Source organism: Dermacentor andersoni, chromosome 6 (genome assembly GCF_023375885.2).
Source record: "Dermacentor andersoni chromosome 6, qqDerAnde1_hic_scaffold, whole genome shotgun sequence".
Lineage (NCBI taxonomy): Eukaryota > Metazoa > Arthropoda > Arachnida > Ixodida > Ixodidae > Dermacentor > Dermacentor andersoni.
Window position 1 is genome coordinate 31,255,223 of NC_092819.1, and position 21,987 is coordinate 31,277,209.

The 21,987-nt window shown below is 46.5% G+C and overlaps 2 protein-coding genes across 7 annotated transcripts in view; both read right to left on the minus strand.

Annotated features, from left to right (window-relative positions):
• Window positions 1-253: 253 nt before the first annotated feature.
• Window positions 254-7,875, minus strand: LOC126521486 (major facilitator superfamily domain-containing protein 6-like). Its single transcript, XM_050170199.3, has 5 exons — window positions 7,390-7,875; window positions 4,039-4,148; window positions 2,082-3,371; window positions 1,046-1,198; window positions 254-975 (listed from the first exon to the last, which is right to left on the minus strand). Exons 1-5 carry the CDS (start codon window positions 7,467-7,469, stop codon window positions 929-931), a joined length of 1,680 nt encoding a protein of 559 aa, XP_050026156.1. The 5' UTR covers window positions 7,470-7,875; the 3' UTR covers window positions 254-928.
• An 8,646-nt stretch (window positions 7,876-16,521) lies between these two features.
• Window positions 16,522-21,987, minus strand: part of LOC126521487 (major facilitator superfamily domain-containing protein 6-like) — a 42,761-nt gene continuing 37,295 nt past the window's right edge. For 5 of the 6 annotated variants that reach the window (XM_050170201.3, XM_050170203.3, XM_050170202.3 and 2 more), the window contains 3 exons: window positions 20,510-21,790; window positions 19,904-20,056; window positions 16,522-18,422 (listed from right to left, as the gene is read on the minus strand). In XM_050170201.3, the coding sequence (XP_050026158.1) occupies window positions 18,313-18,422; window positions 19,904-20,056; window positions 20,510-21,790 (1,544 nt within the window). In that variant the 3' untranslated portion in view covers window positions 16,522-18,312. Of the gene's footprint in view, window positions 18,436-19,903; window positions 20,057-20,509; window positions 21,791-21,987 lie in introns of all 6 variants that reach the window. The other variant, XM_050170204.3, reaches the window with a different exon arrangement.

Here is a 21,987-nt window from a genome sequence, read left to right on the forward strand (position 1 = left end):
GGAAGAAGCCCGCGAATATACGCAAAATTACCGGCGCGATTGACCGCTCGAGGCACTTTGCGTGTATTCGCGGGCTTGTTCACGCTCGGAAATAATAATAATAATAATAATAATAATAATAATAATAATAATAATAATAATAATAATAATAATAATAATAATAATAATAATAATAGGAGCAGCAGCAAAACAGCGACCCCGACAACAACAACAAAAACGACAACAAACAGACTGGTGCCTCGTCCTACCATGACACTTCTTCAAATCGCCGATTTTTTATTGCGATATCAATTATTCGGACACTGCAAGTGCATTCAACTCCGGCGGTGGCTGCGTACGGCACGGCCGCGGCGCACCCTATCTCAAAAGCGATTTGCGATGGGGACAGAGTGCACCGAGTGCTGATAGCTTCGTGTGCACTGTGTTCTCGCCGTTTAGTTCACGTTAAAACGACAGGCAGCACGACGGTTAATTCGCTCGCTGCTGCTGCAGCGCTTTCTAACTCCAGCGTTTTGACAGCGGGTGTGCGCGGTCACCGAGTAAGGTGTGTTAATATTTGCCTGAGCACGCGGGACACCATGCTTGTTAATTTAGTTAGTAAGCGAATGTTCACAAGTTTATACTGCCAATAAAGCTACTATCATTATACTATACATAGCTGTCTACTAATTTGCTATCGCAATCAATGCTTCGCCTATTGGTTGAAACTACGACTTTTTTGCTTTTTTTTTCATATATCGCAGCTTTTCTAGCCATATGTTCCACAGCTCTGGCTACGTGCAAAGTGGCTTGTGGAAATGTGACGCTTTGAGGTTAATCCGCTAAGTAAGCCTTGGAGCCGCACATTGAGGATCGGTCCCATCGATGCTTGCTGGGCAGGCTTTCCACGAGTATTTCGCATTCGGACTTCGGTGAAATGTGTGTGGTATCAGTTTTCTGCAGGAGTGGATGCATCTGGCTTCTCCGTTGTAACATCTGCCAATAGCAAGAACATGTCAGTTAGGAGAAAGGCACATAAATTCGCTCAACCAAGGCATGGGATTACCGTATTCGTGTGCGGCTGTGCAGCGCAGGAGCAAGTAGCACATCGAACTTAGAAACGCGGCAGCCACCGACGAGAAACCAAAGTAGCGGAAAGTCTGGCTCGCTCCGATCTTATCGATGCTGAGGCCGCCTACCAAGCTGCCTGCTGCCGAACCTGTTCGAGATGAAAAGGAAGTAGTAGTCGTTGTTGTCATTCATACTGATTCCTCTGGGGCCCGCAGAAATCAGTGGCACTTCAGTATAAGAGCAGGGTGCATCGCGATACCGAAAATATCATTGCCGAATCTGGATTAGTTAATCTCTGGTTAACCTCCCTGTCTTTCCTTTGCCTTTCTCTCTCTCTCATTGCCGAAGGCGTCCTGCCAATGACAAGCAATCCTAGTGAGCAAAGTCTTTTGTTAACTCCGCCAAAAACTCACAAATCTTCTAATCGGAAGTGGTCGTTCTGAATTTTCGATGCACGACTTTCCGCCGCTTATGACATAGAGCTGATGACCACATGACGGACACTGCTCAGGCGAATGACAAACCGATTCTACGTAAGCGAAGTTTTGCAAATCCCCTGCTCATGTTCACAAAAATTCTTACGTAAAAACGTTTCCTCATTGGCAGCCTTCCAGCGACCGTCACTCATGATAGCGACCACGACATCTGAAGTGGGCACGATCATGATTGCGACACCAGTCCTTCGTTTGGGTACACCACGTGCGACAGAATGAGATTTCGGGTGCCCTGGCGAAGACAGTTTTTCTATGTTGATGCAGAAACCACTTTGAGAGCGAGCTTCGAAGGCCGCGCAACAAGCATGTTTACCGTGGGCAGCAACGTCAGGCCGTATGTGAGAAGGCGTCGCAAACGTAGAAATTAGTTTACCCATCGGTGGTAAAGGTGGCAACAGTAACTTTATAACCATTGCACTATGTTAAATTGTCCGGAAAAATTAACATTCAGGTGTGTGCTGAGATGACACAGCGCGATTATTTAAAGAAAGTTACTACTGCACTTGGAAGGTTGAAATAATGGAGGTTCATTCTTACCGAGACCATCGTAGTTGGCTCCGAGGATGCAGACCATGGAGGCGGCTGTTCCAGGTCTCGCCTTCTTCTTAGCGAACACGGCCATAGCGGCGTACACCATCGGGAAAATGGCTCCCCCGACGATGTTCACGGCAAGCGAGCCCCAGACGTTCCGCAAGAACGAATAGCCAAGGGCCTTGCAGGCGAACAGAAGGAACGCGACTGAATAGGAGTAGAAGTATCCGATCTTCTTCAGTATGTACGTCGAGAGAAAGAACAGCACGGGCTCCGCGCCGAAGCACTGGACTGTCTTGGTTAGGCCTATGAGGTACGTGGGTGTTCCCAAGTCCTCCAGGAACCACGTCTCGAAAGCGTTGAGAAACCCTATCATGGATCCCACCAGGAATGTGAAAAACGTGAAGAGCAGGATCTCGGGGCTTGACAAGAGCACCCCGATGTCCTTGAAGAAGTTGACGGAGACTTCGGCGACGCGCATCCTAGGCACGGCGAGGATAAGGATCATATCCAGAAGCATGGCACCGGCGAATACATAGAAGCCCGGCCTATAATCGGTGACTGAGCTTTCCCTGCTGGCTACGTCCACCAGGTACCCTATCAGCGGCGACGTCATGCCGTAGCTAAGTGTGCCGAAAAGGCGTTGTCGACCAAACACTTCGATGTCTGAGCCCAGTGCGTTGCTCACGGCGGCGTCACCAACGTTGTTCAGTGCTGCGGCCAACGCGAAGCCGAGAATAGCAGACACGGTGTAGATCCAGAAGTTTCGGTTATTGTACAATTCAGCATCGCAAGAACACTTCATCTCACCCGTAACGGTGAGGGAGTCGTTGGATAGGAGGTTATACTTGAGAAGGTCCTTACAAGGTTCAGACGCGTTGGCCAGCACTATTTTGTTGTCGGTAGTCAGGCGAGCGCTGACCCCTTCCCACACGTGTTTCTCCGAAGACAATACACAATATATGGAATCGCTTCCCCTGGGAGAACACTGTTGCGACCCCGAAGTACCGGTGACATCGGACACTTCCAATGAGCAACTCAGATTGCCCTTGTATGTTGAGCCATCAGATATGGCGCTGGGGCAGAAGAAAGCGACACCGTAAAATAGGGTGCACAGGACTTGCAAGACGAGGATGACGGCAGTGACGTTTCGAGTTCGGTCGATGATGAAACCGCACACGGGCTTGAAAACGACGGCTGTGAGTGGCATGACGGTGAAGATGACCGCCATTGTGGCGGGGCCTATACCGTTTCGCCGTCCCACGACGGCGATGTACGGTGAGACGCCAGCCTCTCCTACAGGGAAACGAACCAGGACACGTATAAGTATAACCCGTATGGCCCGTGAAGTCGCGATGACGACATGAACACACACTGAAGATGCCATTTCTGGGAACAAATCAGAGGAACAACACGGTGGATATTGGGCATCACCTTGTCTTCAAGTGACAGCCCGGGAACACGTTCGCAGCTCAGGAATTCATATCGGTATTCGTTAGCGAAAAGCTGCAGCGGTGGCACCTGCTATGCTGCCATATTTGGCTGTCTATATAACAGCGAAGCGCTCTTTCGCGTTCGCCTTCCTGCGCTGTCTTTGGTGTTTCTGCGTGTCTCCTTTTTTCAATGCCTGATGCGGCCCTTTCTGACAGAAGCGTTGGAAAGAAATTCTCCTGAACGGTTGACATAATAAAACCCTATTATGTTCTCGCGACAGTGTCACTTCCATTCTTGCTCTTTACGCTATCGATCTGCCAGCCTATGCGACCGCTTGTGCCTTGACTAAATCATAAATTATTCACTGTGTATGAGTGTGGGTGCTGCGAACTTTCCTTCCCCTATTTTGCAACTTTCTTCCCCCTCCCTTCCTCTCTCCTCTTCCCCAGTGCAGAATAGCCAAACAGGCTCGACCTAGTTAACCTCCCTGCATCTAACTCACCATCTCTTTTTCTCTCAATTTACCCACCTGCGATGAAGAGAAAGTAGTGCAACTTGAATGGCAGCAGTTTGCGGTTCACGCAGGCCGGAAGCCAGGAGAAGGACGCCGCCGGCTGCAGTGGAGTCGTGTTTTGTTTCCTGCGTCATGACAACAAAAGTACGTTTGCCTGCACGCGCTTTCTGCTGGGTGTGCGCTCGCCGAGGTTATGAAAACAAGCCAGTGTTGCTGGCGCGGACATAATATCTGCCGAGTCCCACTGTGTTAACGAAAGGGACTTAGCCGCCGCATATGTTGTGGTTTAATCATGCAGACAAGCTCCGGTGTTGCCTCGTTTCTCTCTTGCTGTTTAGGTGGGGGGAGAGGCGGAGGGGGGGGGGGGGGAGTGTTATAAAAAAATGTTGGTAGATGCTAGTTATATATTCACGGCAACTATACTTCAAGATGTCTTCGTTTATTGGGCTCATCAGCGTCAGCACACACAGTCGTCGCATTCGACACCCTGTTGGAATGGACAATGTCGCCTGGTGACGGCTTTGCGAGCAATAGGGTTGTTACGGTAGTAATACCCTCTCATTGAAAGGCGTGTTAAAGTAAATTACGTTCTAGGTATGCAGAAGAAAAAGATAATTTCGAGCTGAGGTCGCGCGGTTTGCCGGAGTTATCAAGCTACCATTTGAGGTACTCTGCTAAACTTTGCAGAAATGTATTTACAAATAGCCGCCATGCAGCAGTCCAACCGGTTGGCAAGCTACAACTAATTTATCTGAGGAAGTTCCTTTTCTATCTTGACGCCATGGTCACGTAGAATGCGTTAGTTGTCAAGTGCAAGCAAAATCTTTTTCCCGCATCAAGGCACTGCAATATACCTCTTATGTTCTCCGCTTAAACGATGACAAGGCAGCGACGCAGGCGCTAACTGCGCAATTTACGCCGATGGTATGCTTCTCTCGAGACGGTTAGTGATAGCGATGAGCAGACCAGGCTGCACGTATACCAAGCTATGGATGCTGTGTTCGTTCATACACGGCACTTGTGAGAGCCGCGCATCGCAGTTAACAATCGGGTATGTCGCATGATTTTTTTTTTTCATATTTCACAAGCTTTCTTCAGGACGCAACAAAAAAAAAAGTTGCATAACAACTAGCGCGCCATTTGTCAGTCGTACCAGCATGTTGGCGGTTCAACGGAACACCTGTATCTAAATTTCGACTGCACTGTCGAGTACTGGCAGACTGGTGTATTCAGAATAATTACAGTGCATCAACATAAAAAAAAACAATAAACCAAATAAAAATAGTTATCAGTACAACAACTTTAAATTATTTGCACAAACTATGACAACGTCACGGAGTCTGGTTATCGCGCATGAAAAAAAAAAATAATGATATTGCGGATGGTAGTATCTGCTGAATACCGGCAGAGAAAATGACGTGCTTTTTTTTTTCAAGGTTATCGGTAAGCTGATATTCATGAATTGGAAATGTTTCCCTCTCCAACGCATCCCAATACTCCGGCTGATTTTATTCTCATGCCCCACTCCTGAATGGATACTTGTTCGCGGTAACTGTACTTTTGACTTCTTCCAGTGGTTCACTGTCTGTTGTACATACATCTTCAACATCAACACATATAATGGCTCTGGGTTGACTAATAGACCATTTTCATAATTCGCTAGTTCGCTTCTCAGCGGTTATCGTTCAAATGAACACGACGTGCTATATCTGCACGAGCTGAGGCTTGTCTCCTGCGCACGCTTTCATTACGAGAGCCAGGTGTACATTTCCCATATCATAATACAAGTAAACTGCGCTTGTACAGGCAGTTTGCAAGAATGACCACGCCGCCATTAGTTGGGCAAGCTACCTCGCAGGAAGGCTAGCTTCACAACTATGAAAACGATCTATTGTTCAAAACGCATAAGACAATGGGAACCTATATATATTACATTTGTTTCGACGGACGTCGACGAGCCTCTGGACATATCCAAACGGGTCAAGAACTAATAACTATCACTCGAAGGAAGTGTACGCTCATTCAATCTTCCACTCGTATTCATAACATTAAGGAAGCACTTCAGTCATTGCAGTGATGAAACTAAGGCTGTCCTGGTGTACGATAGAGAAACACAGAGAGAAAAAAGTACGTTGTTCTTTTAAGAGTGTGGCATGCTGTTCTAGATAAAAATATGCAAGAGGAAGAAAGCAACAGATATACGCACGCATTGTACGGACAAGCTGTACAAGGTAGTGACACTGAAACCAAGGGAACCATAACAACCAGCTACCTGTCTAGCATGCCCATCACAGAGAGAATGAAGACCAATGAAGCAAGATTACAACACAGGGACGAGCTGTTTTCACAGTAGCGACCGGCATGCCGTTACCACACCATCTTGAATGCGTTAAGCAGTTTGTGCCGACAGATTTCGCTGGTAGGTGCTTTGTTATGCGTTGCTACGATGTATAGACCACGTGATAGAGTTGTTGAAGCTACAACGAAAGCAGTGAACGTTTCTTTGTTTCTTCACGTACGCCACGTTGCTGTCCACACTGTCGTAAGTTTATGGAAGGTGCTTATAGTCGTCATTTGTATACATAGGTAGAACATTGTGCAAATAACATTTCATACTGCTCTGTTCTACAGAGGTAGTCACGCGTTGCATCGATGTATCATGTATTGTGTGATGACGAAGTAGCGGCGGAGCAGCGCCATCGTTGGCGCAATCTTTCCCAATACATGTCGTCGTGCTGCGTCTCTGTAGCTCTCTCTTCAACAGCGGTATCGCCGTGTAGCACCGAGCACCTACACGAAGCGCTTTGGCACAAAGTCCACAGGGCCACGGCCTATGTAAAAACTCGGTGCGCTACGTATAATGGGGTTTTCGTCTTACCACAATTCTCTAAAGCAGTGTATATGCCGAGAGACTTGTGAAACGTTGGCAGAACAATACAGCACCATAGGAGCGGCATCACAATGCATGTAAAATATATCTAGAAACTACACATAATCAACAAGATGTTTATGGGTATCTTACTGGCTACATCGCCTCCGTGTAGAATTCACGTTTTGACGATGCTGAAATGATACAGCTTAAAAACGCTCTCTAAAACACAACGTGCTATAAATGTAAATCCCACCAACTGTCCACTTTCATATGAAATTATACGTATGGAGTTCATAGACGGTCCTACGTATTACGTAGATGTATCTCCATTGGTTTTCTACTGACCGCCAAACTATTCGTATACGGGATTGCAACCCAGCAGCAACACTCGTTGGAATGTGAATTGGATCACAAATGCCTCCGTAATAAAATGAACGAAAGTGGCGAGGCCGAAAATTAAAAAGAAAACTAAAATAAAGGCTGCACTAACTTACCAGTCATCGGTGCGTGGTTCGTCCGCCTTCGCCACCATGTCTGTAGAATCAGCCCCCGCCGCATGGCTGTGTAGAACCATTACGAACGCGCTGCGATTGGCACTTCAAGTGCTTGTCGCTTTAAAGCGAACGCGCGCCTGCGGGCAGGCTGCAGGTAAGACAGGCACCACGTGCCCGTTGCCGCAAGCTCAGAAGCACTCGCCTCGTTTCACGGGAGGCGACGCCTGCTTTGGCTTCTCTGTCTGGCTTCTTTTCTTATACACATTCAATCCTCACAGACATCGCCCTTTCCTGCTCACTTTCTATTGCCTTTTTTTTAAACTCACTTCGTGTCCAACTTGTTTCTTGTTCTTTGGTGCGCGGTGCGCGCTGTATCCGATGACGATGCTGAAATGATTGCTCCAACTTATTCAATGTCTGCCAGCAATAGAGGAAAGAAATTAGCCTAAGCTCACAAGAAAACACGCGTTGCTTCACTTGCCACCACTACTCGCTGCTCTCGCTGGAGGAGCGGATAGCTGAAGTTTCAAAGGCACTACTTGCCGCTTCGATGTCATCCGGCACAATTGGCAGCTGCGTCGTTCCGCTGGAAGAGGCCGAAGGGCTCGTTTCCGACCAAAGAATCTCTCTCTCCAATTTATTGCACCTGCAGACATCCAACCACGTGGTCGGCAGAAACAGGAACTCTCTGGAATGTGAGTATAGTGCGCATAGCCCAGCTGAAACCAGTGTCGACTCCCACTGGTAACGCCGGTATGTTCAGCGGCTGACTTGTTACGTGTACATGATCAGGTCATGATCAGTTACATGATCAGGTACATGTCAGCGCACAAAGTCGTCCCTGCAAAGTGACTTCACGCATGCCACGGCATGAGCTTTAAAAAAAGTTCAGATTTAGCACACCCGCCGGAATCTAGGTAAAGCGAAGTGCGCATCTTAGTGTTCTGTCCCGCACCAGTTCTTTTTTCTTTTCTTTCTTTTTCTTTTGCAGCTTAGCGAATACGTGCTGACCCGGCAAGGTGCTTCTTGCGATTTGGTCCCATGGATGATGGATGCAAAGGCCATACACTCCCACAATGTGTGTTTATACTCGGTGTTTCACTTAACTTTTTTAATTTATTTTATTTATGCGAATACCTGCAGCGCTACAAAGGCATTGTAGAGCTTGAGCGGAACTTGAAAAAATATGCAAATGCGATGTAGCTGGACAGAACCAATGTAACGTTGTTTGCGACCGCTTAGAAGTACTCAGATTATTTTTTGCATTCCGCCTAATTAGATAATTATTCATGATTAATTAATGAACTTCTAAATTATTATGTTTAAATGAAGAGTGTCAATGAGCAAATTGTAGAGCAAAATGAAAAACTCCGGATACAGCTATTGTTGCTGAATAGGTGCTATATGAAAGTTTTTCCAGAGCATGAAAGAAGCCCGCGAACACACACACAGTGCCTCGAGCGGCGTGAATTTTGCGTGTATTCGCGGGCTTCTTTCGCGCTCGGAAAAAAAATTTGATGTAGCACGTATTCAGCAACAGAAAGCTGTATCGAGAGTTTTTCATTTTGGTCTAATATTTTCTCATTGACACTATTCATCTAAACATAATTTAGAAGCGCATTAATTGATCATGACTAATTATCTAATTAGGCGGAATGCAAGAAGTAACTTGAGTATTTACAAGCGACGGCAAACAACATGATCTTGGTTTGGTCCAGGGACATGGCATTTGCATATTTTTAAGATTTGGTTCAAGTTACGTGAAACATTCTGTATATGATCTGTCTTACCCACGCCACTGAAACACTGCGGAGATTTCACCACGTGACCCAGAAAGATTCTCCTGAAAAAAAAAAAAAACCTGTACATGTTGTGCCAGCTCAGGGGCTCTCTAAAGCACACGTGCATTTTAGCGGAATAGCACGTGTGATATCCGACGGCTGCCTTCGTTTTTTTTTTCTAAATATATTTCTGCAGCCCCATTCTTGGATCGCTGGCTATCTGCCACTGGCTATTTTCCCGTTCTTTGCCAATACTCCATAAAGAGTATGCGCCACTGTGAGACAGGAGGCACAGAATCCTTAAATGCAGCTAGATATACTTCTAGTATACTTCTCTGTGCGTTCGCCTTTCATCAGCATTCTTCGTTCGAAAAGCATCACACAGAGATATATGGTCGCACCTTTCGTTTATCCTTTCCCTTCCCCAAGGAAGTCGTACAAAACAAGAACGCTTCTAACGCATCATAGTTGATCTCAGTGCCGCAAGCTGTCGCTACGATCGTCGCGCTTCTTCTTTCGGGAACAAAAATTTCTCTCAGCGTACGTTGAAGAAACCCAGCTGGTCGATGTTAGTGCAGAACGCTTCGCTACAGCGTTTGTCGCGGCCGAAATGTGGCATTGAGCCGTGATGGTCAGCCAACACAGCTCTGCGCAAGCTACAATGAAGTCCTTTCATCGTCGCAAGCTGAATCTATAGTAAGTTCAATGGCACTCAACGAATGAATTAATTGAACGAATGAACAGTTGGCTGATGAGATACATCGCAGGTGGGTGGAGCCCCGCATTGCTTTTGAGAGCCTGCGTTTACTTCATGCGCTTGTAAATCTAAGTTAACGGGTGTTTTAGCGTGCAGGCTTCACAGAAATGCAGCCACCGTGTCCAGAAACCGAATCCGCCACTCCATGCCTAGAAGGTCTAGGACACATCCAGTGGCCACTGCGGCGGGTGCCATTTTAAGTTCGCCCAGGCCACCCGCGTGCATTTCGTTATGCAGGCCTGAAGACGCCGTTGCAGCACGTGCCTGCGCTTGCCCCAGCGCCCGCGTAAACTGTACGCGTGCTACCAAGGTCACGTCGAACATCACCAGGGAAGGTGAAGGCGACAAATAATATAAGACTTGGGATCGCTTCCTTATAGCGGTCGAATGGCGAGCTGTCGTTGCACCGGCTCTTGGCAAAAGCGCTGGGGATCGCACCCCTCACGTTATGTCCCATTGGGACCCTTGAGGTGTGAATTAAAAAAGAAATAAAGTAAAACTGACGCTGCCGAGAAAGAGGAAAAGTCGCGTATTACGCTCTTGCTGCGCGGCTGGCAAGTGCCTCGTGTTCCTCCTAGCAAGAAAAGCAACGGCTGGAGCTGATCTGTCCATATGTCACGGGCACGGCAGCCACTGTCTGGTCGCTCGAAAGAACACTGCCTAGAGAATTGTTTGTCTTAGCATCACTCTTCTGCCGCTGTGGGAGCTGTTTGTTAGAGTAACAGGATGGGCGCGAAGGCAATTAAAGTATCTGATGTCTAAGGCAGCAATGGCCGAGTAGGTGTAAGGATATTGGAAAGTTGATTTGCGGTCGTGCGATGCTTTTGATGTTTGCAGGATAGCCGGCCCAACTTGGCGGCCCCTTTTTCTCAGGTCTGCATAATTTATTCATCATTCCACAATTGTTGTTCGAAAGCCCTCCTTTATCCCTGCTTATGGATTTGTGAGTTTTCGCAAAACCTACTGCCCCACCTCGCTCGCACAAACGCGCGCGTGCACACCTGCATAATGAAAACAATTTAGGCTTAGATACAGACGTACCCTATGTTTATTACGGTTAAGACAGGTGCTGGAATGTGTCGGTGGGAGACCGCGTAACGACACTGCACCTGATGTTCTGGCGCGGTATGACTCCGACATTGCATGCAATAATATCATTACTTTGTCACCGCCTGCGTTTTCAGGCAGTAAAGTCCTCCAGAGGCGCGAGTTATGGAGCCATATATGGCGTGGGGAAATATTTGTTGTTGTTGTTGTTGAGAGCTCTACCCTTGCATCTGGCGAGGTCACAGTGAACGCAACAGCTGTTTCTCTCAGTCGACAGCAGAGCTGACGCCGCCGCTTCTTTCTGGCGCTCTTTGAGTGGTAAGCGCCATCACTGATACGCAAGAAAAGAAGGAAAGAAAAAAGCAATTCAATGGAAATTCATTTTTTGCAGATGCGAACAGGCACGCATGCAATGCGCATAGCTTCTTCATAGCGTAATCATACCAATTCCGTATGCCCTTACATGGCTTTCGAATGAACTTCATTCCGAGTATTGTATTGTAGAGCACGAAATTAAAGTGTATAGGTTCATCCACAAGAAAGCTTTACTGCAATTCCAGTGTCATTCTCACAAATAACAGCAGCGAAATAATCTCGGAGTCCGATTGCGCAGACCATCTGAATTAATTTATAGCGATTACCGAGGCGAAGTTCGAACGCAAGCTTGCGCGTACAAGGAACGCGCGCGCAACAGAGGCTTGCAGAGGGTAATAGAGGGTAACAGAGGGTAACAGAGGGTAACAGAGCGAGGGTGACGTGGCTTCACCTGAATGGCACTTTGACGTCTGTACTCACGCGCGAGAGCACTACTTCATGTCCTGATATATGCTGTTCACACAGAAACTCTTATGCAAGAGGTAATTATTGATCAGAATGGCATTATTTCTTTGCTGAATGAACTTAGTATTTACTGCTTCTGATCACATTGAATTTAATAACAAGATACTCAAACATTTATCGCCCAGCCTCGCCCCATTACTATCCGCTCTTTTTTCACAATAATTATTAACTAACGCCGTTCCTCATGAGTGGTGTTTTGTGAAAGTAGTACCTATTTTTAAGTCTGGCGATCGTTGTTCACCACTTAACTATTTAGGCAATTTCTTTAACTAGTACCATTTGCAAGCTCATAGAACATATAATGACCTTTCAAGTAATAAAACACCTCGAAGATCACGGAGTTATCCATCAGCACGGTTTTCGCAAGGTATAATAGTGCGAAACACAGCTCGCTGGGTTCATTCATGACATCGTTGCCTCAACAGTCCATGGCTTAGAGGTTGATGCATTTTTTTCTAAATCTTTCGGGAGGTTTCGATCGTGTTCCACACCCCAGACTTCTTTTAAAATAAACAGAGGCCAATATTCACCATGATGTAGTCGCGTGGATAAAGAACTTATTTTCTTCTAAAACGCAATACACATCTGTTCGTAACTGCAATTGTTTTATCGGCGATGTAGCTTCCGGTGTTTCTCAAGGCAGTGTTATCAATCCCTTATTGTTTCCCATTTATGCAAACGACTTAACCTCGCGTGTTTCTTCCAGTATTAGACTATTCGCCGTTGATTGCGTGATTTATCGGAACGTTTCTTGTGACGCTGACCGCCGCCTAGCTTTGCAAAACGTTCTTGACGTGCTCCATAATGAACGCAACTCCTGGCTGATAGCTTTAAAATTTTCTAACACCAAAACAATGTCTTTCACTAACCACAATTCCCGGATAAAAAGTACTTACACAATTAAAATTCAGCCAGTCGAGCTTACTAACACAAAGAAATACCTTGTACTGCACTTGCAGCCCGGCTTATCATGGCGGTATCACATTAATCATGTGCTAACATCTGCCAACCGCTCATTAGGACTGCACAAGCGCTAACTCCAACACGCACCTGCACACATTCGTAAACCTGCTCACATTTAATTCAAAAGTAGAATACGCATCCGCCATCTGGCACCCGGAGGAGGTTTACGTTATTGCTAACATAGAATACTTGAAAAATCGCACTTTGCGGTTCATTTACTCTGAATACTCATCTTTCACTAGCGTGACTTCTATTAAAATACGCACTGAATTGCCTCAGTTATACAGGGTGTTCAAGCTAATGTTAGCCAAGCTGTTCAACGAAAAAATAATAAGAAACACGGCGCAAGATATGATTTTAAGATCTATGGTGTTCGGTCGTCACACCTGTGATGACCGAACGCAGTAACTTTTACAGCGAGAGCTGCATATGACTAACCTTCCGTAGTTTCTTTTTTCGGCGTCCGGCAACAGAAACGGACTTGGCGATTTCTGACAAGCCCATGCACAGTGGGTTTCATTGTGTGCTTTGTGTGCGCGGTCCACCACGTACGGGTGCCGTGCGGCGGCTCAGATGCCAAAATTCGGAAAGAATTGGAACGCTCGCCGTGAACAGTAGCGTGACGTCAAGGTTATCGCAGTATCTAAGCAGGAGAGGTATCGGCGCTAAATACAGCTGCGTTATCGAAGGGGCGGACACATAGTGCGTGCACCCGAAGAACAACATGCGTACGAGGAGCCGGAGTGAACGAGCGGAGCGAACGGAGCGTACGAGTGCCGGAGGAAACAGCAACGAGAATGTGAACGGCGCCGGCGCGAAACGACCACCGACGAGGAACGTTCCCGCGATGCTGAACGAAAACGACAATCGCGACGAGAACAAATGACAACCATTCCACTCTGTGAAGATGGAATGCGGACAGTAGAATGTGGTGCGAAATCTGAAGACAGTTAGAGCTCTCAAACGAAAAGCAAAGTGCTTTCGCTGCCATTCCATCTTCACAGACTGGAAGGGTTGTCGTTCTTTATAATTGTATTTTGCACCATCCGTTCTATATCTTTCTTTTTTTAATTCAACAACTTGACTAACGTTAGCTGGGACACACAAAGTATATCGTTTCGCCGCAAGATTGCTTGCATTTTACTCCTTCACAAGCTTTATCATCATCCAACTATGCATTACGAAACCTACAGCCACGTTTTCATGCTGACATCACCCTTATAGAATCGAACGCGTTAGGTACAAAACATTTAACCTTCGAATGTCATATATTCCCGGCACTATCACTGAATGGATAATCTGCCGCCACACATTGCCACTTAGCCCGACTTCATAAGATTCCAGGGACTCATACGCACGTGGTACGAAGACTAACAAATGTTTAGCGATCCATCTTCAAGTTTCACGTGCATCGTGCAAAAAAAAAAAAAATTAATTATGGGGTTTTACGTGCCGAAACCACTTTCTGGTTATGAGGCACGCCGTAGAGGGGGACTACGGAAATTTAGAACACCTGGGGTTGTTTAACGTGCAACTAAATGTTTTCGGGTGTTTTCGCCCCCATCGAAATGCGGCCGCCGCGGCCGGGATTCGAACCCACGACCTCGTGCTTAGCAGCCCAACAACATTGCCACTAAGCAACTACAGCGGGGGCATCGTGTAAACGTGTGTATAGTTGTGTTCATGTGTGCAATAATTTCACGGTCACTTTGAACTTACCTGGGGGGTATTCTGTAAGAGCCCACCTAGTGGACTGTCCATTTCGGCAGCTGCTGAATGGCTGGGGCCACTCGTCTCCTCCTCACTCGTACAGCTGCATCGAATTAGCAGCCGCCGAAAGGGACAGTCCGCTAGGTGGACTCTTAAAGAATATCCTCCCCCCCCCCCCCCCCCACTGTATTACTTACGCGTTACATTTGTTCTGTTATAGGTCCTGTTGTATTATCATACTTTTACATATCTCATTATATGAGAATCAGTTCAATCAGACAATCAATTCCCTATAGTGCTTTTTCAGCAAGAGTCTTCGTTCATATCATAGCCAATGTTTTTTTTTCCGCTGTGGTGTGTAAATTATATCGTATAGTGAAATTATATTGTTCGTTGTTTAACTGCGAATTGCTCCCGATACCTTGTACTATCTTTCCTAACCTTTCGTAATCCTTTCATCACATTTTTTAAAATTTAATTATGTGTTCTGTTGACACTTTTGTAGGTCATATAATGCTACTAAATGTATAGTGTAAGTCATAGGTTGTATCCCCGGCATAGCTGCGAAATGCCCCGGCACAGCTGCGAAAATTACAATCGCACCCCGTATGCTGTATTTCGTTAAGGGCAGTTTCTAAGTGATTTTGCTTCAGTGCGGGGGGAAACCGATCTTTTCTCAGCTGCGTCCTCAATCTGGAAGTCGTAATGGTATGGAGGGACGTTTACCATGACTGGCATGTGGACTACCTACTGCCGCCTTATCGCCCTGTCGAAAAAAAGAAAAGACCCTTTACATAAGGAGCTGCAAACAGCGCCACCTCTTACTGTCTCCTCGCAACCTGTGTTAGTACACCCATCAAAACGAGTCCAGTGCACGTTACCAACATTATTCTGACACTCAAACCTCTTCTTCATGTGACGAAGCGTTCGCAGGCGTACGCCTTGCCACCAACCTCTTACTGGATTGAAGCCATCGCTGCCCCCCGATAATGTTTCACGGTGATGTCTGAGACATAAACTACTAATTAGGCTTGTTCCGTATCTAGCGCTAGAAAAGGTCAGGTCGAGGAGGTGGTGTCCCGAGTCGAAGCGTGGCATGTAGATATTGCAATAACCGTAATTTTATTTAAATGAGAACACATTCAATACGCGCCACGCGCGAGCGCACCACCACACACAAATACCAGCAGCAACACATTTTGCCAGAGCACAGAGCATAGACCGCCTCGCAAATTGTAAAAGCCGCCCATCGTTCTGCTTTCACGGGAGTGAGTGAAACTGCGGTTAACCCCCTGCATTTTGACCTTTCCACCCAATCTTGAAAATAAAAAAGCTGTTAGAATAAGTTTGCGTTGTCGTAGAGCCTTTTCTTATATTTGTACCACGTCCCCCCCCCCCCCCCCCCCCCGCCCCCAAGTACACATGTACGTCCTGGCTGGCTGGCCCCCGTTGTCGTTACTCTGTCGATGGACGAGCCAAGCCAAGTCATCGAAAACGAAGGCGAACGCAGCGCCACTTCTCTACTCACTACAAACGAAGGCCTATCAGCAAAAACGTTATAACAGAATAAAAGTGTACTGCATTTCAATACTAATAAGAGAAACCAGGAATCGCGTACATCAATTGAAGGTCACGTGACAGGCCTCTATGTATCTTCATGTTCTTGCCGAGTGGGGCGCCTGAGATCATTTCTCGCACCGTTCAGTGAAAATAAAAAAAAAATTACTTTTATAGAGAAAAACATATGGGTCGTTTAACCAGTGCGATAGACAATTTTTTGTCTATCGTTAGTTATCTCGACTCGAGTTCTGAGCGGTTGTCTGTCCCTTTAAATTTAGTTAGCTTAAATATTCGCCTAACATATTCGTTATTTGAGTTCCAACCACGCTACGTTCGAGATATTCTTGTAACAATCTCCTGAATGATGTATGTTACTTTGAAGCACACGTATACACTCTCCCCCCCCAAAAAGAAGGCCCCGTTACAAGTAAAATATAAAAATTCGAGCGCAGACAGATATACAAAAGGTCACACTTGAATTTTCGAAAACAAACTTTATTGACTGCAAAATCTCCTCGGCACTCGTACCAAAATAGGTGAGCTCGGGAAGAAAATATACATGGTGTAAAATTCTTTCTGAAACGAAAACTATAGCTACTTGTAGACACTGGTCGCTAAGTTCAGCGTTAATGGTGTAAAAATGGTGCTACTTAAGAAGTAATTATTCGCGACAATGTGCCTACGTTTCGCTAAGTGCATATGCGCAAGAAAAAAAAAAGACGCCTATAAACCTCGAAGCATAGCACAAATACGTATCTTCAAAACAGTATAAGAACACTAAAAATTGAGTTAACAAAATATCCAAACATGTGTCTGTCGTAGAAACAATACAAAAGCTGCCATTCGCAGTCAAGATGAGAACAAAAACCAGTAAAACAGTATCCAGCTCGAAAACGTAATTAACGACCCAAGTTGGGTCGTTTTCGTTTTTTATATGTAGCTCAGGAGCAAAATGAGTATAGTGGCTGACATCTCGGGTCTACCACAAATCCAACCGACAATAATGGTAAACCCACCTTTCCCGGCGACGCATTTTGAAATGCAACCATGCAATAAAGTTCTTCCATGAAAGGATAAGAAAAACCGTATGCACAACTCCCGTTTTCTTCGTAAAGCTGCAGGTATTTAAAAAAAAGCGATAGAACAAATGAGATTCTGATATCGGATCTTGTGAACCGCTTCTGACCAAGGCAAGAATTTTTTTTCTCAATATTTTTGACATCACCTCGCCTAGAACAGTAGCTGCTCTGAGAACAGTAGCTGCTCTGCAGTACAACAAGCGCGACGATTTTAACACACGACGCGAGACGAGCTCGACGCACACACTTATACCTGCGCGTGTCGTAAGCTTCATCGCATCGTATGTGTAACGATCATACAACGCCGGCTGCTTGGCCACACGAAATGCATTTGGGAAAACTAAGTCTCACCTGCTACTTTTGCCACTTTAAAACACACGTAACCTCAGTAGCCGCGCAAAAGCTGCGCGCTTTTATATGAGAAATTCGCGCTTCATGAAAACGCGCAGTGTAACACTGCGGTGGCCAACGCCAAAAGTGACAGATCGTGCGCAGCTCCGTTCTTAAGCGCACGTGGGCCCAAGCAAAGGCGACAGCCGTTTCTTAAACGAACTGTGCATTTCTTTTGCGCAGATCAGTTATGTCAAAGGATGGTTTCATTTAACTAAGCTCAGAAGCACCATTTTCCAGGAAATACGATTGGAAGAAGATACAATGAATGTCAGTATCGAACCATGAAAAGACAACTCTTGTTTCATGATGCTAACCTAAAATACCCTGAAGATGCTTAGATTAGGTGGCACAAGTTCTATGTGCGCGTAATTCTAACGAGATTAAAAAAAAAAAAAAAAAACACTTTCAGACAGTGAAGATAACCATGCCTGACTCAAGCAGCAGCTACCAACATTTCTGACGCTTTGCGCAGAGTGTTCTATCGACAACGTCGATACATGGCATCTTCACATAGTACCTCATGCCAATACTCATCAGCATCGCAAGGTCTGTCTTGAAAAAGCACGAACACGTCGCACATACACCAGCGCAGAGTTCTCGAGGATCAGGTCGACAGGTCTCCCAATTGCTAAAAAGCCGCGAGAATGGCAGGATCGAGTGTCACTGAGTAAGGGTAGGTTCTTGTGGTGTCCTCGAAGACCCGAACGTCATTATGCGGGTGATGACGGAACGGTCGGAGATCTCATTGCAGCTGTGCTCCGGGGAACCAATGTGCGCAGCAACCGGGGAATTCTCAGAAGTAAGTGCGCTCGGCGCATTCGTTCTTGGCAGCACTGTCACACAGCCGGGCATCCTGTTCCTTGGCGCCCGTCAGTTCGAGCTTCTCCGATCGGGGAGTAGCCCCTGCGGGAGGAATCTGACGTAAAGAAAATGCACGTCCTTCAACTTTCGCTCTCTGCGATTGATGAACGGGTACGTCCAGCCTCTGTGAGCCTAAATGCGAGAACAAAGTTCATGAAGACATACGGCCACGATCGGTGCTTTTAAAAGAAAACGTTAAAGTATATAGTGACAGTAGGAAGCCGACATTTTTGTTTAGGCCATCAGATTGCTTTCTTTAATCTTAAAAATTGCGTTATACACCAAGTCTAAATACACCACTGATTTGTGAGTAGGGATTTTGCGAAACACTCGTAATCAATTTAACTTAACGTAGGCTGCTTTATCCGTATATCGAATTTGTCCGCTTGACATGCATATTCCAACGGATGCAGTTTAGAGAACTGCGATATATGTTTTCGGTACATAGTTACCGATTTGTAAGCTTCGCCCTTTAATTATCTTTGTTGAAAATTACTGATTTTCGGCATTTCTTGTTTTAAACATCCGAGATCTTAAACATACATCTTGATTTGTACAGTTGCTAGAATACAACATTTTCTCGGAAATAGAACACATTTCATTCAAGTCGGTCCACCATATGGCTCAAAAGCATTTACGCGTTTTAGGCATTTGAATATATTACAGGACCGAGTGACCATCTGCGATATGGAACAGAACTGTCAGTACATCGGCGATATGAAATGCGGACTTTCTCTCCTATCAATATGTTCCTCTCCTTTTCACCTCCCCCCAGTGCAAGGTATCCAACTGGGCTCAGTCATGGTTAACCTCCCTGTCATTCATTCATCCCTTTTCCTCTCTCTTTCCCTTTCTAATCGAATAGGCTAATTGTAGTTGCCTTCGAGCTAAAGCTTCCTCTTTAGCAGAACTCGGCGTTCTTGAGCAAGGCTGCATAATTGCTCTCGTGCAGGCAACGTTTTCGTCCAGGAAGGCATGACGGGATGACTTTGTAGCGGACTAGACCTGATTAAGAATTAGGAGTCATTTAGCCTACGTCTAGGAAGATATGATCCAAATGGCACGTGAAACCGAGTTGAAACTAAAGTGAATACCGAGGAAGGCTTTCAAAAATGCGTACTTGCGCAATGCTCGTGGTTTGCTCAGTTCGCGTCTTTTGCTCTGACGTGCTTTTGCTTACTAGGTTATTTCCTGGCTCAATCCCGACATCCTGTTTGTATCACACGCAACTTCCTTTTCCTTTCACAATGCCCGACGGGACGTTGAGAACTTAAAAGAGGACAGCAATTATTTCCCACTGACGTCATTCCGAATCAGGCAGAATAAACTGAACAGAACAAGGACTTCCTTCCCATTTAAAGCAGCTGCACAAAGCGAAACGAAAAGTGTTGGTTACACGACGGTTTAGAGAGTAATATTTTCCTTACTCATGGTGTTATATAATACCGTATTTATCCGAGAAAGAAGTGTCTTCATTGTGGAAGCTTACTGCCTAGCCACCCAACTGTTAACAGGATGCTCACCTAAGCGGCCACTGCCCAGGTGCCGAAGACACAGGTAGGTCAGAGTGCACAAAATTGCGCACCCGGCAGACAAGTAGCCAAGGTAGCGGAATGTGAGCCGAGCGCCGATTTTGTCGATGCTCATTCCGCCCAGCAGGTTTCCGGCTGCGATACCTAGGAAAAAAACGAACGGTCAAGGCTTCGATTTTTATCGAGCTACGTCGCTCTGCTGCTTCGAACACTAAGCTACTCATGAAGTACATTTGAGTGACAGTAAAGTTATCCACCGGAACAATCCGAAAACACGAGTGCTCGTTTGAGCGCACTGTTGCTAAGAAAAAAAAGAAAAACGCCGAACAGTGCGATACGGAAAGGCGCACAACGTTGATCGGCCTCTTCAGCACTGTCTTGGCTGATTTCAATGACGCGAACGCTTCCAGGCTCATACCAGTACATCGCCACACAAGTGGCGTTATCCGAGGAAGTGTTACATGACAATGGTGCGCCTATTTTCATATCTACGTTTGACCAAAGCGAACAAGAATGACTAAACACTTTCATAGGCCCAATCCTACGCTCTCTAAAACGTACTAAAGGGAGGCGCAAAAGAGCACGCACACCACTCACCGAGACCTTCGAAAGTCGAGCCCAAGATGCACATCATCGAAGCAGCCGTCCCAGGTGTAGCCGCCCGCTTGGCGAACACAGTCATGGCGGAGTAGGCAAGGGGAAAGATGGTGCCGCCCGCGATATCCACGATGAGCCCGTACCAGGGATTGACAAGATACGAGTAGCCGATGAATTTGATTGAGAACGCCAGTAAAGCCGCCGAGTAGGAAAAGTAGTACCCGATGCGCTCGAGTATTGTCTTGGAGAGGAAGAAGAGTGGTACCTCCACGCACAAGCTCATCACCGTGTTGGTCAGGCCGATCATCAGCTTAGAGGCGTGCAGGTCTTCCAGGTACCATGTGCTGAAGGACCAGACGACACCCATGAGGGCGCCAACTATGAAAGTCCACACGGTGAACAGCACGATCTCGGCGTTGCAGAACAGGGTCGCGATGTCCCTGAGAAAGTTCACGGACAAGTCTGCCGTACGCAAGCGGGGCATGCAGCATATGAGTAGTACGTCCAAGGCCATGAAGGCCGCGAAGAGATAGAAGCCCGGCTTGTAGTCGGTGTGGGAAGAGTCACTGGCTTCGTCGATCATGAATCCGATCAGCGGGCTCACGACGCCCCAACTGATGGTGCCCCAGAGACGTTGGCGCCCGAAAGCGCTCACGTTGTCGCCCAGCAGCTCGCAGACGGCAGCATCCGTGACGGTGTACAGAGTTGCCGAAGACGCCCAAGCGACGACGACCGAAATGGTGTAGATCCAGAACTTGCCGTCGTACTGAGTGGCATCGGATGGACAACGCAGGGCGGCGTAAATTTCACTGGCAACGCTCTCGTTAACCGACGCATTGATGCATATGTCGGACAGGCCACTCAAGTTAACCAGGGTATACGAGGCACTGGTGACGTTCACTGAATAGTCGTCTTCAATCACTGTCAGGTTGCAGGAAAGCGGGGCGCTTTCGCGAGCCCCGGAGAGAACGCTAGAGGCCGAACTTGCGTTCGATACCATCAGCTGACTAGAGTTGCAGTTTATGTAACCGGTGAACAAACTATCGGCGTGGGCCTTGAAGCTGGGGCTGAAGAAAACAACCCCATGGGAGACGACCAAGATGGTTTGAAGGAAGGCAATTACGGCAGTGGCGTTTTGCGTCCGGTCGATGACAAATCCACACAGGGGCTTTATGATGACAGCGGCCAGTGGCGTTAGGGAGAAGATGACAGCAATCATGGCAGCGTTTATTCCTACCTGTCGCCCGATCACGGCCAGGTACGGGTACACGCATGCTTGTCCTGAGAAAAAAGAAAGCACACGAAAAGAGAAAAAATTCGTGACATCAGACGATGTACAATTCATACGCAACCGTTAGCCAACGCGATAATTTCATATTGTTTTAAACGTATCGTCGAGAACTAGGCCATAAGTGCATTCAGTAAAACCGCGATCGCCATCCAGACTATTGAGTCTCACGTAACAGAATTAATGTTGA